This window comes from Camelus ferus, chromosome X (assembly GCF_009834535.1).
Source record: "Camelus ferus isolate YT-003-E chromosome X, BCGSAC_Cfer_1.0, whole genome shotgun sequence".
Lineage (NCBI taxonomy): Eukaryota > Metazoa > Chordata > Mammalia > Artiodactyla > Camelidae > Camelus > Camelus ferus.
This window is the reverse complement of record NC_045732.1, coordinates 78,745,976-78,763,847: the sequence shown is the minus strand read 5'-3', so window position 1 is coordinate 78,763,847 and position 17,872 is coordinate 78,745,976. Positions and strand designations below refer to the sequence as shown.

At 35.9% G+C, this 17,872-nt stretch overlaps 1 protein-coding gene across 1 annotated transcript in view; it reads right to left on the bottom strand.

Moving 5' to 3' along the window:
• Window positions 1–3,592: 3,592 nt before the first annotated feature.
• The window catches only part of VAMP7 (vesicle associated membrane protein 7), a 38,038-nt gene continuing 23,758 nt past the window's right edge, over window positions 3,593–17,872 (bottom strand). Inside the window, exons 3-6 of the mRNA XM_032474951.1 lie at window positions 15,586–15,643; window positions 13,462–13,599; window positions 3,935–4,029; window positions 3,593–3,599 (exon numbers count right to left, since the gene is read on the bottom strand). Of these exons, the coding sequence (XP_032330842.1) occupies window positions 3,593–3,599; window positions 3,935–4,029; window positions 13,462–13,599; window positions 15,586–15,643 (298 nt within the window). The remainder of the gene's footprint in view (window positions 3,600–3,934; window positions 4,030–13,461; window positions 13,600–15,585; window positions 15,644–17,872) is intronic.

Here is a 17,872-nt window from a genome sequence, read left to right as displayed (position 1 = left end):
AGATCTGTGTGATAAAAACGATATGACTTGGATAAAAGAAATTGAAGGAAATACACACAAATGGAAATACATCCTGTGTTCATGAATCAAAAGAATTAATATTGTTAAAATGTTCATACTACCCAAAGCCATCTATAGATTCAATGCAATCTCTATCAAAATTCCAAAGGCATTTTTCACAGAAATGGAAAAAACAATCCTAAAATGTGTATGGAACCACAAAAAGACCCCAAAGAGCCAAAACAATCCTGAGAAAGAAGAACAAAATCAGAGGTCTTACACTTCCTGATCCTGAACTATACTATAAAGCTATAGTACTTGAAACAGTATGGTACTGGCATAATAAGATACACGAATCAATGGAACAAAATAGAGAGCCCATAAATAACCCCCACATATACAGCCAACTAATATTTTTCAAGGGAGTCAAGATTGCTCAAAGGGGAAACAATGGTCTTTTCAACAAATGGTGTTGGGAAAACTGGATAACCACAAGTAAAAAATTGAAATTGGATCCCTATAAACAGTACTCAAAAAATTAACTTGAAATGGATTAAATACTTAAATGTAAGACTTGAAATCAATAAACACCTGTAAGAAAATATAGGGAAGAAAGTTCTTGACACTGGTCTTTGCAATGATATTTAGGATTGACACCAAAAGCACAAACAAACAAAAAAAAAAATAAAAATCAACAAGTTGGACTACATCAAACTAAAAAGCTTCTGCACAGGAAAAGAAACAATCAACAACATAAAAAGGCAACCTACAGAATGGGAGAAAATATTTACAAACCATGTATTGGATAAGGGGTTAATATCCAAAATATATAAAGAATTCATATATCTCAACAACAACAACAACAAAAAAAACCCAATCTGATTAAAAAATGGGCAGAGGAACTCAACATAATTTTTCCAAAGAAGACATATACAAATGGCCAACAGGTACATGAAAAGATGCTCAACATCACTAATCATCAGAAGCATGCAAATAAAAACCACAATGAAATATCAACCTCATACCTGTTGAATGGCTGTCATTAAGAAGACAAGAGAAAAGTGTTGGCAAGCACATGAGGAGAAGGGAACCATTATGCACTGCTGGTAGGAATGTAAATTGGTTCAATCACTATGAAAAACAATATGGAGGTTCCTCAAAAAATTAAAAATACAACTACCATATGATCTAGCAATTCTATTTCTGGGTATATATCCAAACGGAATGAAAGCAGGATATTGAAAGGACAGCTGTACATCCATTTTTATTGCACCATTATTCACAACAGCCAAGATATAGAAATAAGCTAAGCGTTTGTCCATGGATGAATGGATAAAGAAGATGTGGTGTATACACATAATGGAATATTATTGAGCCATGAGAAAGATGGAAATCCTGCTGTCTGCAACAACATGGATGGATCTTGAGGGCACCATGCTTAGTGAGATAAGCCAGACAAAGACAGACAAATATTGTATGATATTATTAAGATGTGGAATCTAAAAATGTGGAACTTGTAGAACCAGAGTAGAATGGTGGTTACTAGGGGCTAGAGGTGGAAGAACAGGGGAGACGTAGTGAAAGGGTGCAAACTTGGAACTAGAAGATTAATAAGCTCTGGACATCTAGTGCACAGCACACTGATTATAGTCAACATTACTGTAGTATATACTTCAAAACTGCTAAGGTAGTTTTATATAACTCCATTTATATGAAATGCCCAGAACAGGCAAATCTATACAGACAGAAAGGAGAGTAATTGTTCTTAGGTCTGGAGGCTGAGGGGAAAAGAGGAGTGACTGTAAATGGGTACCAGATTTGTTTTGGGGATAGTGAAAATGTTCTAAAATTGTGGTGATGGTCACACAATCTGTGGATATAGTAAAAACACTGGGTTATATAGTTTAAATGAGTGAACTGTATGGTATGTGGATTATATCACAATAAAGCTGTTAAAAATGAACGGGAGATAATTAGAAATGTCTTTGCTACATTTTTAATTTGCTGTTTCTGTAATTCTAAAAATAAGTCATTTTAAAGGAGTTGATTAAAAAGGTTCATTTTCTGAGAAGTTTATGCATTTGCAATAGAAAATATTGTAGCAATTGGCTATTTCCACTTTTGGGCAAAATACATATATTTAGTGATAAAAAAAGAGAGAAAAGAAGTATTAGTTTTTTAATAGGTTCTGTAGTCTACATCTAGACATATAATTAAAACTAAAATCAATGAAAGAAAATCACCTCAAATAACCAAGAGATATACATATTAAGAAATGCAAAAATGTTTCTGTCTTTTGATTATTAATCTCATTCCTGAAAATTAATCTCAACAAGAAAAACATAATAGGCATAAAAACATTTATAACAGTACTGTTACGGTAACACAAACCTCTAAATCAGTGCTACCTAAGAGTGCTTGCTACTGCTCAACTAAGTCTCCAAGTACACTGTTCAGTCCAATTGACATTTTCATAGCAAGATGTTCTCAATGAAGGACACATAGCACTGTCTTACATTCTGGAGCAAGATCCTTATCTGGCTGTAAAACAGCATTGAGCAATATTGCTCTAAAGAACCAAAATGTCCATAATAAGAACATAATTGGCAACCCTGTGATATAACTTAAAGAAATATTATTTGAGCATAAAGCAGACTAACAATAGCTAACAATCATTCAGCCCTTACTATGTGCCAGGCACTGTACAAAGTGTTTTATATACATTATTTCTTTTATCCCAGTAACCTTAAGTTCTAGTATCTCCTTTTTGCAGATTAAGAAATAAAGGTCACAGAGGTTAGAGGACTGATCAAGGCCCAACAGCAGGTAGGACATGAAATCAAGACTCAAACTCAGGCAAGTATGACTCCAAATCCTGATCACTGTATTATAATGCCTCCACAAAACTAAAGGATGATTTTAACTATGTATATATGTGAATAAAAAATAGAAAGAAAATGGAGATGAATCTTTAGGATGGTGAGACAAAAAGTAAATTTTTAAAAATGTCTTTTCATTATTTGTAGCTGTCCTAATAAAAATACAAAAGTAATTCAAATAGTAAATTCAAAATTATAAGGAAATGAACATTTATGAAATGACAATGTCTGAATCAAATATCATAAAGCAATTATATACTCATTTTTGTTCAATTTTATAAAAGAATTTATTGTCTGCAAGACATTCTTCTTAGAAGATACATTTAAGAGTGGTACTAAAACTTGAGTATGCATTGCAATCCTCTCAAGGGCTTGTGAAAACAGATTGCTGGGATCTACTTCAAGAGTTTCTGATTCAATAGGCTTGGGGTGGGGCCTGAAAGTCTGCATTTATAACGAGTTTCCAGGGGATGCTGATGCTGCCGGCCCAGGGACTATACTGTGAGAACCTGTGCTTTTAAAAAATTAGCATCATCCTAAATCTAAATACCATTGGTATAATCAATTAAAAATAAACTTGATGAATTTCTTGAATTACTTTAATGTGCTAAGTAGGTTCTTGACAAAGCACAGGCCGATGGAATTTATGTCATAGTTCATACTCTTAAAGAATACAACAGTCTTTTGGTCCAATTCTTTATCTCAGTCAAGAGCTACAAGCTTTTTAAGGAAGTCAAATAGTTATACTTTATCTATACTGATAATATCAGTTATCTGGGTACTTTCAGTCAAAACTGACTAAATTATTTTAAATTGCTGAACTGTTTAAGGGTCTCGGAAATTAGTCTTGCTAAGCAAACTAACTTAGAATGAAAAACAGTCGTAAGTGCTAAAACCATTTATACAGCAGGCAGTATTATAGATAAGTAATATCCATATCTCAGCTTCCAATAGTAAGAATAAGTGCTGTATCAGCCTCTCTAGAATAATTTGATCCTCAATTAAGTAATGTATTATAATTTTTGCCTGCATGCATGCAGACTATGCCATAAAACATACCTATGTTTCTGACCATGATTCCTTTCAGTTCATCCACTTGGGCTTGAGTCTCCATCACTCTATCTAGGCCCTTATTCTCGGAGTGATGCTTCTATAAAAAAAAATACGACTTAACTTATGATACCCAGACATTATCTACAATATGAAAACAAAAAGAAGAGGAATGCCACTGAGGAATGCCATAAAATTGTCTCTATTGACACAAAAGATAGATGTCACTTCATTCAAAAATTGTTACCAGACCTAGGGAAAAATACAGGCAAGCATAAAAATTGCTACCATATGAAATGTGTTTTAGTAAAAAAATATCACCTTACTTTAAATAAAGCTAAAAATATGCCAAATATACATCTGAGATTCTTGGGGCAGAAGGAGGGAGTTATATAATCTGTGCTCAGACAAGGAAGAAAGGAGAATAGACTGCAGTTGGGGCAGGTGGAACAGGGCAGGGAAAGGGCATTCTAAATTGCTCCATATTTCTTGGATATGATAAGGCAGGTGTTGGCCCAGCTTCTGAGCACCTGTTCTATCTGTTAGGATCAGAGTATACGTCCTATTTTCACTGGCTTCTTATAGGATCTAGAAGTGTAAGGCACTGATGATAGTATATATTTTGGAAGTATTATCCATAGCAAACAATTATGGACTGCTTAATACTCAATATTCTAGTCACTTCACTGTGCTAAATGCTTCAAATAGGGGTATTCTTTAATCCATGCAAAAATTCTATGATGAAGATGCTATTGTTATTACCTCTATTTACAGGTAAGGATCCTGACACAGATTTGTTAGGAGGTTCACACAAAGATCTGGCACTAAAGACAAACTAGCTAAGTTGAAAGTTTTGCTGCCAGCTGATCCTATTTATCTTTTTTCCCTTGTGATGAGAATTCTTAGGATTTACTCTCTTAACAACTTTCATATATAACCTAAAGCACTGTTAATTATATTTATCATATAGTACATTACATGCTTAGTTCTTATTTATCTTATAATTGTAAGATGGACTGCCTTCATCTAATTTCCCCTCTGCACATTCCCTGCCTCTGGTAACCACAAATCTGCTCTCTTTTTCTATGAGTTTGTTTTTGAAGTATAATTGACCTACAACACTATGTGAGGTCCTGTTACACAACATAGTGATTTGATATATCTATACATTTAAAAATGATAACAATGAAAAGTTTAGTTAGGTCAAAATAGGTATTACATAGTTACAACTATATTCCCCACAGTATACATTTCAAAACTGTGACTCATTTATATTGCAACTAGAAGAATGTATCTTTAATTTCCTTCATCTGTTTCTTCCCCCACCCCTATCCCCTCTGGCAATCACCTATTTGTTCTCTGTATCTATAACTCTGTTAACGTTTTCTTGTATTTGTTCAATTGTTTTGTTTTTTAGATTCCATATATAAGTGAAATCACACAGTAATTATCTTTTTCTGTCTTGACTTATTTCACTTAACGTGATACCCTCTAGATCCATCAATGTTGCTGCAAATGACAAGATTTCACTCTTTTTTTGGCTGAGTAATATTCCACATATACATGCATGTTTGTGTGTGTGTGTGTGTGTGTGTGTGTGTATCTTTATCCATTCATCTATTGATGGGCATTTAGGTTCCTTCCATGTCTTGGCTATTGTAAATAATGCTGCAATGAACATTGCAGTGCATGTATCTTTTCTAATTAGAGATTTCATTTCCTTTGGATAAATACTCAGAAGTGGAATTGCTGGATTATATGGTAGTTCTGTTTTTAATTTTTGGAGGAATCTCCATACTGTCTTCCACAGTGGCTACACCAATTTACATTCCCATCCACAGTGCATGAGGGTTTCCTTTTTTCCACATCCTTGCCAACACTTGTTATTTGTTGTCTTTTTGATAACAGCCATTCTGACAAGTGTGAGGTGATACCTTACTGTGGTTTTCATTTGCATTTCCCTGATGATCAATGATGTTGAGCATCTTTTCATGTGCCTGTTGGCTAGTTGTATGTCTTCTTTGGAAAGATGTCTATTCAGGTCCTCTGTTCACTTTTTAATCAGTTTGGTTTTTTAATGTTGAAGTTGTATCACTTATTTGTACATTTGGATATTAACCCCTTATCAGCTATATCATTTGCCAATATCTTCTCCTATTTAGTAGGCGACATTTTTGTTTTGTTGATAGTTTCCTTTGCTGTGCAAAAGCTTTTCAGCTTGATGTAGTCCTATTCATTTTTGCTTTTGTTTCCATTGCCTGAGGACACAGATCCAAAAAAATATTACTAAGACAGGTGTCAAAGTGTATACTGCCTATGTTTTCTTTTAGAAGTTTCATGGTTTCAAGTCTTATTTTTCAATTCATTTCGAATTTATTTTTGTACATGCTGTGAGAAAGTAGTCTAGTTTGAATCTTTTGCATGTAGTTGTCCAAGTATCCCAACACCATTTACTGAAGAGATTACCTTTTCCCCATTGGATATTCTTGTCTCCTTTGTCACAGATTAATTGACCATATGTGCCTGGGTTCATTTCTAGGCTCTCTATCCTGTTCCATGGACCTGCGTGTCTGTTTTTGTGATAGTACCATACTGTTTTGACTGTTGTAGCTTTGTCATATAGTTGGAAACCAGGGAGTGTGATACCTCCAGCTTTGTTTTTCTTTCTCCAAGTTGTTTTGGGTATTCTGGGTCTTCTGTATCTCCATACAAATTTTAGAATTATTTGTTCTAGTTCTGTAAAAAAATGTTATTGGTATTGTGATAGGGATTGCATTGAATCTGTAGACTGCCTTGGGTAGTATGGTCATTTTAACAATATTAATTCTTCCAATCCATGAACATGGCTTATCTTTCCATCTGTTTGTGCCATCTTCAATTTCTTTCATCAGTGTCTTATACCTCCTTAGTTCAATATATTCCTAAATATTTTATTCTTTTTGATAAATGGGACTGTATTCTTAATTCCTCTTTTTGATAGTTTGTTGTTAGTGTATAGAAATACAAAATATTTCTGCATATAAATTTTGTGTTCTGCAAATTTACTGAATTTGTTTATTAGTTCTGAAAGTTTTTGGTGGTATCTTTAGGATGTTCTATATATAATATCATGTCATTTGTAAAGAGTGATAATTTTACTTCTTCCTTTTGAATTTGGATTCCTTTTCTTTCTTTTCCTTGTCTGACTGCTGTGACTAGGACTTCCAATACTATGCTGAATAAGTGGTGACAATGGGCATCCTTGTCTTGTTCTTGATCTTGGAGGGAATGCTTTCCGCTTTTCACCACTGAGTATGACATTAACTGTGGGCTTGTCATGCACAGCCTTTATTATGTTGGGGTATGTTCCCTTTATTTTCATTCTGTTGAGTTTTTTTTTTTTATCAAAAATGGATATTGAATTCTGTCAAAAGCTTTTTTCTGCATCTACTGAATGTAGTTTTTATTCTTCAATTTGTTAACATGGAGTGTCACATTGATTGATTTGCAGATACTGAACCATATCTAGAATAAATCCCACTTGATAATGGTGTATAATCCTTTTAAATGTATTATTGAATTTGGTTTGTGAATATTTTGTTGAGGATTTCTGAATCTATGTTCATCAGTGATACTGGCCTGTAATTTTCTTTTTTGTGATATCTTTGGTTTTGGTGTCAGGAAGATGTAGATATCATGGAATGAATCTGGAAGTGTTCCTTCCTCTGCAATTTTTTTTGAATAGTTTCAGAAGGATGGGTGTTAACTCTTCTCTAAATGTTTGGTAGAATTCACCTGTGAAGCCATCTGGTCCTGGATTTTTGTTGGGAGTTTTTCAATTACTGACTCAATTTCATTACTGGTAATTGGTCTGTTCATATTTTCTATTTCTTACTGGTTCAGTCTTGTGAGATTGTACATTTCTAGGAATTTGTCCATTTCTTCTAGGCTGCCCATTTTATTGGCATACGGTTGTTCATAGTAGTTTCTTATGATCCTCTGTATTTCTGTGATATCTTTTGTAATTTCTCCTTTTTCATTTCTGATTTTAGTGATTTGAGCCTGCTCTCATTTTTTCCTGATGAGTCTGCCTAAAGGTTTATCAGCTTTATTTATATTTACGAAGAGCTAGCTCTTCATTTCATTGATCTTTTCTATTGTTTCCTTAGTCTCTATTTCACTTATTTCTGTTCTGATCTTTATGATTTCTTTCCTTCTACTAACTTTGGGTTCAGTTTGTTGTTCTTTTCCTAGCTCCTTTAGGTAAAATCTTAGGTTGTTCCCTTGAGACTTTTGTTTCCTGAGATGCTTGTATTGCTATAAACATCCCACTTAGAATGGCTTTTGCTGCATCCCATAAATTTTGAATCATTTCCTATTCACTTGTCTCTAGGTATTTTTTGATTTCCTCTGGCTTCTTCAGTGATTCATTGGTTCTTTAGTAGCATATTGCTTAGCCTCCACGTGTTTGTGTTTTTTGCAATTCTTTTCTTATAGTTGATTTCTAGTCTCATAGCATTGTGGTCAGAAAAGATGCTTGATATGATTTCAAGTTTCTTAAACTTGCTGAGGCTTATTTTGTTGCCTAGCATGTGATATACCTTGACGAATGCTCCAGGTCCACTTGAAAAGAATGTGTATTCTGCTGCTTTTGAATGGAATGTTCTATATATATATCTATTAAGTCCATTTGGAAATGTGTCATTTAGGCCAATCTTTCTTCATTGATTTTACATCTAGATGATATGTCCATTGAGGTAAGTGGAGTGTTAAAGTCCCCTACTATTATTGTGTTGCTATCAATTTCTCACTTTATGTTACTATTTGCTTTATGTACATAGGTGCTCCTATGTTGGGTACATATATACTTACAATTGTTATATCTGCTTCTTGGATTGATTCCTTTATCACTAACTCATGTCCTTGTCTCTTGTTACATTCTTTGTTTTAAAGTCTTTTTTGTCTGCTATAAGTATTGCTACCCTGGCTGTCCTCTGATTTCCAATTGCACGGAATACCTTTTCAGCTATTCTGACTTTTGATTGAAACATTTAGTTCATTTACATTTAATTATTGATAGGTATGTACCTACTGCCATTTTGTTAAATGTTTTCCAATTTTTTTGTACTTCTTTTGCTCTCTTCCCTTGTGATGTGATGAGTATCTTTAGTGTTAATGTTTGAATTTCTTACCTTTTTTGTGTGTATGTATGTAATATAGATTTTTGGTTTGTGGTTACCATAAGATTTATATGTAGCAATCTATATATACACATGTGATTATTTTAAGTTGCTCGTCTCTTTAGTTCAAATGCATTTTAACAAACCTGTATTTTTACTGCTCCCCCCATGCTTACTATTTTGACACATTTTATATCTTTTTGTTTTGTGTATCCCTTAAGTATCTTTTATTGTGGATATAGGTGATTTTACTTCTTTTTCTTTTAACCTTCCTACTGTCTCTATACGTTTATTTACTACCTTTACTGTATATTTGTCTTTACCAGTGATATTTTTCCTTTCATAATTTCCATATTTCTTGTGCCCTTTTCTTTTTTACTTGGAGAACTCCCTTTAATACTTCTTGTAAAGGTGGTTTCATGGTGCTGAACTCTTTTAGTTTTTGATTGTAAAACTTTCAACCTCTCCATTGAATCTGAATGAAAGCTTTTCCTGGTATTGGTGGTTGTCGGTTTTTCCCTTTTATCACTTTAAATACATAGTGCCACTCCCTTCTGGCTTGCAGGGTTACTGATAAAAACTCAGTTGATAGCCTTATGGGAATTCCCTAGTATATAACTTTTTACTTTTCCCTAGTTGCTTTTAATACCCTCTTTAATTTTTGCCATTTAAATTTATGTGTCTTGGTGTGGTCCTCTTTGGGTTGATCCTGTTTGGGACTCTGTGTGCTTCCCTTACCTGGGCGCTTTTTTCTTTTCCCTAATTAGGGAAGTTTTTAGCTATTACGTTTTCAAATTTGTTCTCTGCCCCTTTCTCTCTCTCTTCCCCTGGGATCCCTATCATGTGAATGTTAGTAATGCTTAATGTTGTCAAAGAGGTCTCTTAAATTGTTCTCATTTCTTTTTATTCTTTTTCTTTTTTTTTCCATTCCGTTTCAGTGATTTCCACTACTCTGTCTTCCAGCTTGCTGATCCATTCCTCTGTATCACCCAATCCATTGTTGATTCCTTCTAGTGTATTTTTTATTTCAACTATTGTATTCTTTATCTCTGTTTGGTTTTCTTTATACTTTCTAACTCTGTTAAAAATTCTAACTTCTCACTTTGCTCATCCAATCACCTCCCAGGTTCTTTGATCCCTTTACCATCTTTACTACCCTGAACTCTTTATTGGGTAGATTGCTTATCTCCACCTCATGTAGTTCATCTGGGATTTTATCTTGTTCCTTTGTTTGAAACATGTTCCTCTGTCTTTTCATTTTGCCTTATTTCCAGTTTTTATTTCTATGTATTTGTTAAGTTGGTTACATTTTCCAACCTTGATGAAGTAGCCTTTTCTAAGAGACATCCTAAGTGTCCCAGCAGCACACTTCCCTCTGGTAACCAGAGCTATATGCTCTAGGGGTACCTCCTACATAGGCTGTGGCTGGCTGATTACTGTGAACAGGCTGGTAGGCAGGGCTGGCCCCTGGTCTGCTTGGTTGCCAGACCCTGCCTTGTGTGCAGGCTGCCATATGCTGGTGGGTAGGGTTGGGTCACAAGGCAGCTGGCTATAGAGACCTATGGGGTCCTCTGGCTGCAGAGCCTTTGGGATTTCAGAGTTGGTGTTGGCCCACTGGTGGGTAGAACTGTCTTCTGACATGGCTGGCTATGGAGTCTGGGGTGTCCTGAAGCTGGTGTTGGTCCACTGGTCCCAGGGCAGATCCCAGGGCAGGTGGCTGAGGGACCCATGGTATCCCAGAGCTGGGGTTGGCCTGCTAGTAGGCAGGGTCAGTGTCTAGGGGGTCATAGGGCTGATGTTTGCCCACTGGTGGTTAAGACCCACTGGTTTACAGAGCCAGGTCAGGGGATCTCTGGATGGAGGGCTTCGGTATCTGAAGCTGGCTGTGGCCTGCTGTTCTGTGGAGCTGAGACCCAGAAGATGCCACAGCTACTGCTGGCTCATGGTGGGCAGGAGTCCCAGGGTCTCTAGCTGCAGGGCCGTGGGGGTCCCAAATTTGGTATGTTGGCCTGCTGGTGAGTGGGGCCAGGTCCCAGGGGGGCCCTGGGGCTGGTGTCTGCCCACTGGTGGGAAGAGCTGGGTTCCAGGGTCTCTGGCTGCAGGCACACTGGTGTGTGGGGCCAGGTCCTGGGTCCTCTGGTAGGAAGGACCAGGACTCAGGATGGCTTTTGGTTCTAGGGCTCTTAAGGCAGCCAGCCTACTAGTGGGTGGGGCTGTGCACCTGCCCAGCAAGTTGCATGGCTTAAGGCATCCCAGTACTGGTGCAGACAGGTTGGTGGGTGGGGACAGGTACTGGCACTAATATGCTAGAGGGAAGATTCCAAAATGGTGCTTGCCAGCACCACTGTCCTCATGGTCGAACGAGCTTCCAAAAATGGCCATCACCAGTGTCTATGTCCCTAGGGTGAGCTGCAGTGGCCTCCTGCCTCTCAGGAAGGCTCTCCAAGATCAGAAAGTGGGTCTGACCCAGGCTCCTTTCAAATTACTGCTTCTGCCCTGGATTCTGGAGCATGTGAGATTCTGTGTGACCCTTTAAGAGTGGAATCTCTATTTCCCCCAGCCCTCTGGCTTTCCCTAAAGTAAGCCCTGCTGAACTTCAGAGCCGAATGTTCTAGGGCTTGTCTTCCTGGTGGAGGACCCCTATGATGGGGAGCCTCATGCAGGGCTCAGACCCCTCGCTCCTTGGGGAGAACTTCCACAATTGTAATTATCTTCCCATTTGTGGGTCACCCACCCTGGGGTGTGGGTCTTGACTGTACTGTGTCTTCGCCCCCTCCTACTCATCTCGTTGTGGTTCCCTCTTTATATCTTAAGTTGTAGAAGATCTTTTCTGCTAGTCTTCTGATCTTATCAATAGTTGCTTTGCAAATAGTTGTGATTTCGGTGTGTCCATGGGAGGAGGAGAGCTCAGGGTCTTCCTACTCTACCATTTTGGGCAGCAACCTGATCCTATGTACTTTTGAATATGTATCAGTATATATTTTGTTGGTGATGTTTTACACAGTTTCATGTATATGAATGTTTCTTAGTGGAAGTATGAAGCAAACCAACTGAATGAGTAATAAATATTTACAAATATTTAAAGAATTTCATCCCCACAGGATGCATGTTTAGAAGTGTGGTACTCAGAAAGTGTATTAAGAAGAACACTTATAGGAGAAGTGAAAGTATTCAATTACAGTAAGTCTTTTTTTCCTCATTCACAACACCATCACAGATAAAACTCATGTCCTTGCACACAACTAGTTTCAAGATAAAAGGTAAGCATTTTTTAAAGGTCTCAATATCATTAGTCATCAGGGAAATGCAAATTAAAACCACAATTAGATATCATTGCACACCCACTAAGATGAGTAAAATTAAAATGACAGACTATAACAACTGTTGGTAAGGATACAGAAACACTGAAACTGCTAGTGAGAATATAAATGGTACAACCACTTTGAAAAAAATTTGATGATTCATTATAAAATTAAACATCATTCATCATATGACCCAGCAGTTCCATTCCTAAGTATTTACCAAAGAGAAATAAAAATATATGTCTGCATGAAGACTTGTTCATGGATGTTCATAAGTTTTGTTTATGATAGCTGAAACTGGAAGCAATTCAAATATCCAGAAACAGGTGAATGGATAAACAAATTAAGATATATGCATACAATACTACTCAGCAAAAAAGGAAACTAATGATTTATACAATATAGATGTATATCAAAAACCTCATACTGTGCAAACAAGGAAGACACAAAAGAGTATGTAATGTATGATTCCATTTATAGGAAATTCTAGAAGAGACAAAACTAATTTATGGTGACAGAAAATAGAGCAGTGATTGTTTCAGGCAGAGTGTGGGGGAGAGAACTGACTGCAAAGGGACATAAGGAATCTTTACGGTCATGGAGACGTTTTGTACCTTGAAAAGGTGGTATTTCACTGGTGTATACATATGTAAAACTTCACTGAGCTGACAAATATTCATACAGATGAACAGACTTTCAAATGACTAATTTGAGCTGTTCAAAATTTAAATTTGCCTCGTGGGAGGGTAGCAGGTTAATGTATAGGTTAAGAAGCCATTTGGTAAGTTCAATGGATTTATGCATTAAATGGGTAGTTGAAGTAGATGATCTTTAATGTCCTTCCCAACCCTGAGATACTCTCACCATCATTGTTAGAGAATATCACCAATTATTAGCTTTCCATCCTAAAATGGCCCCTTCATATAGTTTTTATTGGGGAAGTTTTATTGTGCTGGCATATAATAACATAATCAGAAAAATATATTGCAGGTCAGGGTCCCCTATATTTATGGTGCTTTAAAGTAATAGAGAAGATATGAATCAAATAATATATCCTGGGAAAGATCTTACCAGCTGTGCAGCCAAGACACTTGAGAACTCACTATTCATGGCATATGGGAGTGCTGTCTGTGCTCTTGAACCATACGTAGTCTGGAACCTCTTCTTTATCTCATTCAGAAAATTAAAGGCTCGGGAACGTTCAAAATCCTGAAAGGAGACCAACACAGAGCTCACATTAGAATGTAAACAAAGATGATATGGATAATTAACAACAATCATAAGAACAGCTAACATTTACTGAGCAATGATTCTATGAGAAGGAACTGACCTCATGTTACAAATAAGGAAGTAGAGGCTCTAAAAAGGTAACTAACTTGCCAAAGGTGAAACAATTAATAAATGAAAGAGCTGAGAGTCGAATCCAAATATGTTTGATTACTGCCAACTAACATAACAGTACCTAGGTTAGCTTCTTGAAAGCACAAATTGGGTTTTACTCCATCCATATCTTTCACAGGATCCATTAGAAAGCCCAGCACAAGAAGATGCTTAATAAATCCATAGTAATAGTACAGTCTTTCACATGCAAAGATAATACTATTGACATAAACTCTGAATTGATTTTTTTCAATAGTGGTGGTCCATTTGAAGAGATCAAGGGATGTACTCAGTCAAAAAGCATGTGTGTATGTGTATAATATGTATAATATGTATGATTTAATCATAGCTCAAGAAATGTAAGACTCAAAATTGATCACCCCAAATTTAGTGATATTTCTCACCTACTCCAAGTCCTTTCACATCAGTCATTTCAGATATAGCCGAATTTTAAAAATAATTTTAGAAAATACTGTGAAAATCAAGGAATAAAAATCATTGTGATAATCATTGTGGTTGATACTCATCTCCATTTCACTCAAGATGATCAGTCTAAGCCAAAGGTTCTTGAACTAGGGTCAATGGTTCCAATTCAAGGGGCCCATGTACTTGGACAGAAAAAAAACTAATCACTATTTTCATCAATCTTTAACTTACAGTTTCAATTGTGAATACAGTAACAAACTAGACTAGTATTAAACAGTATCTGTGACTTTGTCACTAAGTGAAGTCTTTTTTCATCCACCATCAGTCTCAGAATCTCTCAAAATATTTATACTCATCACAACTTCAAGATTATTTTTAATTATTAGATCCATGACTAGATCTTGTTATTTAATGAATTAATAAAGAAGCAAATACATTACTATAACAATATTTAAAATATTTTGAATACTGTAGTTCAATATAATTGGCTTTGTTCATAATCATATGTTTTATTTCACACATTTAAAAAAATTCTAGGAGCGGCTGATGAGTTGTTACGAGTCTGTTAGACAATAAAGGTTAAGAACCCTGACCTATGGCAATCATGCCAATTCCATGCCTCTCGTCAGTGATCAATTTAGAAATAAGCACACAACCTAGTCCTAGCTAATATGGCATGAAAGCAAGTCCACTCTGAAAACAGGGGGAGGGGAAGGTGTACTTCTGGGAAGTTTCCTCATTCCTACAATAAGAAACTTGAGAAGACATAATCCTTCTTCTTTGGACATGAATAAATAAGCATGTGGCTCCACACAACCATAAGGGGAATGTGTCCAGGAAGAAGCCAACATGAGGACTGTAGAGGAGAGAAAGGACCCTGATGACATTGTTAAGTTATTGAGCATTTTGCATCTAAAACTTATAAATACTAAAAAAACAACCTACGAATGTGAACTATGGGTTTACAAAACTGATCATAATGTATTGTGATTTTGTATTCCCAAAGTCAGTATACATTAAAAAAATTCACTATTGATTGGAGGAGTGAAATAATCTATTTAATAATTAAGATAAATAAATTTTGAGAGGATCTGATACCAAAGGATCATAATTATGAACACCAAGTCTCACTACACAATAGAATAAATGTAGAAGTTTCAAGAGGTTAAGCTAAAACTCAGCAAAACCAAGATGATTTGCATATACTCAGATATCACCTTTTCTTGTGATTTGCTGGTCTATATGATAAATGCAAAGTATAGAAAAAGATATCCAGCTACAGATAGTTATATTCACATCACATTTACCCACCATAGGTACAGATAATTAACAACTGACTCTATTAACATTACACATAGTTAAATAGCAACATGTCTTCAAGTTACTTACATCATCAGTGATACAAAGATATACAATCCTGTCTTGGCAGATGTAATGAAACAAATAACTGTAGAATAAAAGATATAAAACTTACTGTGGTTATGAGCAATATCTCTTTCATGTCTACCTTTTATCTAGGTATACAAAAATTTAATACTGCCAATGTTACCAGATTATTTACAGATACTGTCTATTCTCCCTCTCCCCTGTTTCTTTCAAGTCAAACCGACAGAAATAAATAAGAAATTAAAAGAAGATCTCTATCCTAGCTATGTAGTGTAATGTTATGTACATTACCCATTAAAATGATATCTGAAAAAGCATAATTGGACTCTAAAGGTTTAAACAAGAGATGACATTTGAGGGACAGGTAATTAAGATTAATCCCCAAATGGGCCATACAGTCTTCCTTGTCTTCTCCTAAGATCTCAAATCAAACACTCTTTCTATCAAATACATAACAATAACATTTATTTGGTATCACTTTGAGCCAATTACTGGGCTGGATGCTGAGGATACAAATAAGCAAAACCATCAGTCACTGCCTTCACAGAGATCAAAGTGCAGGGAATTATGGAAAAGCATAGTAAGTAGGATGATTAAAGGCAGTACATGGTGCTTTGGGGACATACAGGAGACACCTAACAGAGTTTGGCAAGGGGTAACAGGGAAGACATCCTAGAGCAAGTGATATCTGAGCTGAGACCTGAAGAATGAGTAAGAGATGACAACGTAAAGAGCAAGTGAAGAGTGTTCTAAGACCAACAAGCTTAAGGGCTTAGAGATAAAAGGCACATAACGAGTTTAAAAACTAAAATTAGTTCACATAACTAGAGTATAGAATGTAAGGAAAAAATAAGTTGCTTGCAAAAATGAGGTAGTAAGTAAGTAACCAAGTATCAGGCTGTATAAGACTTTAAAACCTCATTACACATTATCCTAAGAACAATGAACAAGATCTTGTGGTAGCTCACAGTGGAAAAAAAAATGTGACAATGAATATATGTATGTTCGTGTATAAGTGAAAAATTGTGCTCTACACTGGAATTGGACACAACATTGTAAAATGACTATAACTCAATAAAAAATGTTAAAAAAAAATAAAAATACCTTAAAAAAACAATGAACAAACATCAAAGGGTTTTAGCGTGGGGAGAGTATGATCAGATTTGCCATATACCGGGATGTTTTGGCTAGACTGTGGAGAACTGACTGAAAGGAGGACCAGACAGGAAACTACTGAAGCAGAAGAAGTAAGAAACAATAAGGGAAACAAATTAAGTGTTATGAGCAATGAAGAAAAAGGGATGGAGAAGATATAGGAGAATAGAACATGACTGGCTATTGTGAGTGAGGCAAAAAGATAACTAAATTTTGCTTCCCAGATTTCTCCCTTGGGCAAGTAGACAGACGGGTACCTGTTGAATTTTATTATTAATGTTCACAAACAGGCTTGATATGAATTACAAGGAAGTATGGAAACTCAGGCAAAATGTCTTTCTCCACATAGCTAAGTATTGCTGGAGAATAAAACTGAGGGCTCAAGTAATAAGAGATGAGGCCACAGAAGGGAGCAGGGGCAGATCTTGAAGAATCTTTCAAGTCATGTTAAGGAACTTTACCTTGAGGGCAAGGGGTATTGCTGAAGGAAAGGACATGATCAGAAATGCCTTTTTAGAAGGATTAAAGTGATAATTAAGAAAGTATTTCATTTGGGATCTGTAAAATGGGCAAAAATTTACCAGGGAGCCTAGGAGGGGAAGGACGTTCCAAGATAAAAAAATGCCAAAGTTTGAAATAACATAGATAGGTCAGGGAGTGACAAGGATTTCTACAGAGATAAGGACAGAAAGGTCAGGAATAGAAAAAATTGTGAAGGCCAAGTTTGGGCTTTATTCTAAAAGCAATGGGTTTTAAGCAAGAAAGTATAATCATTGGAATGTGAAATACAGATTTAAGGAGAGAACAACTAGAAGCAGAAAAACCAGTTAGGAGGAAGTTATTAGAAATGAGAACAGTGAAGGTCTGAACTAACACTATGACAAGTGAGGATAGAGGAGACTGAAATACTTCTTGTAGGAGAATAACAAGGATTTGGCAAAGAAGTCAAATATGATTCTGAAGTTTTACGTTTAGCCAACTGAATGACTGGTGATGGCATTACAGAAGAAAGAAACAGCAAGAGGAAGGTCAGATTTGGGAGTGGGGGGATGACTGTCATACTGTAAAATGGGACTTTTTCTTTTGGTGTACAGTAATAAAAGATATTTTTGATTGGGATGATGGAACATGATTA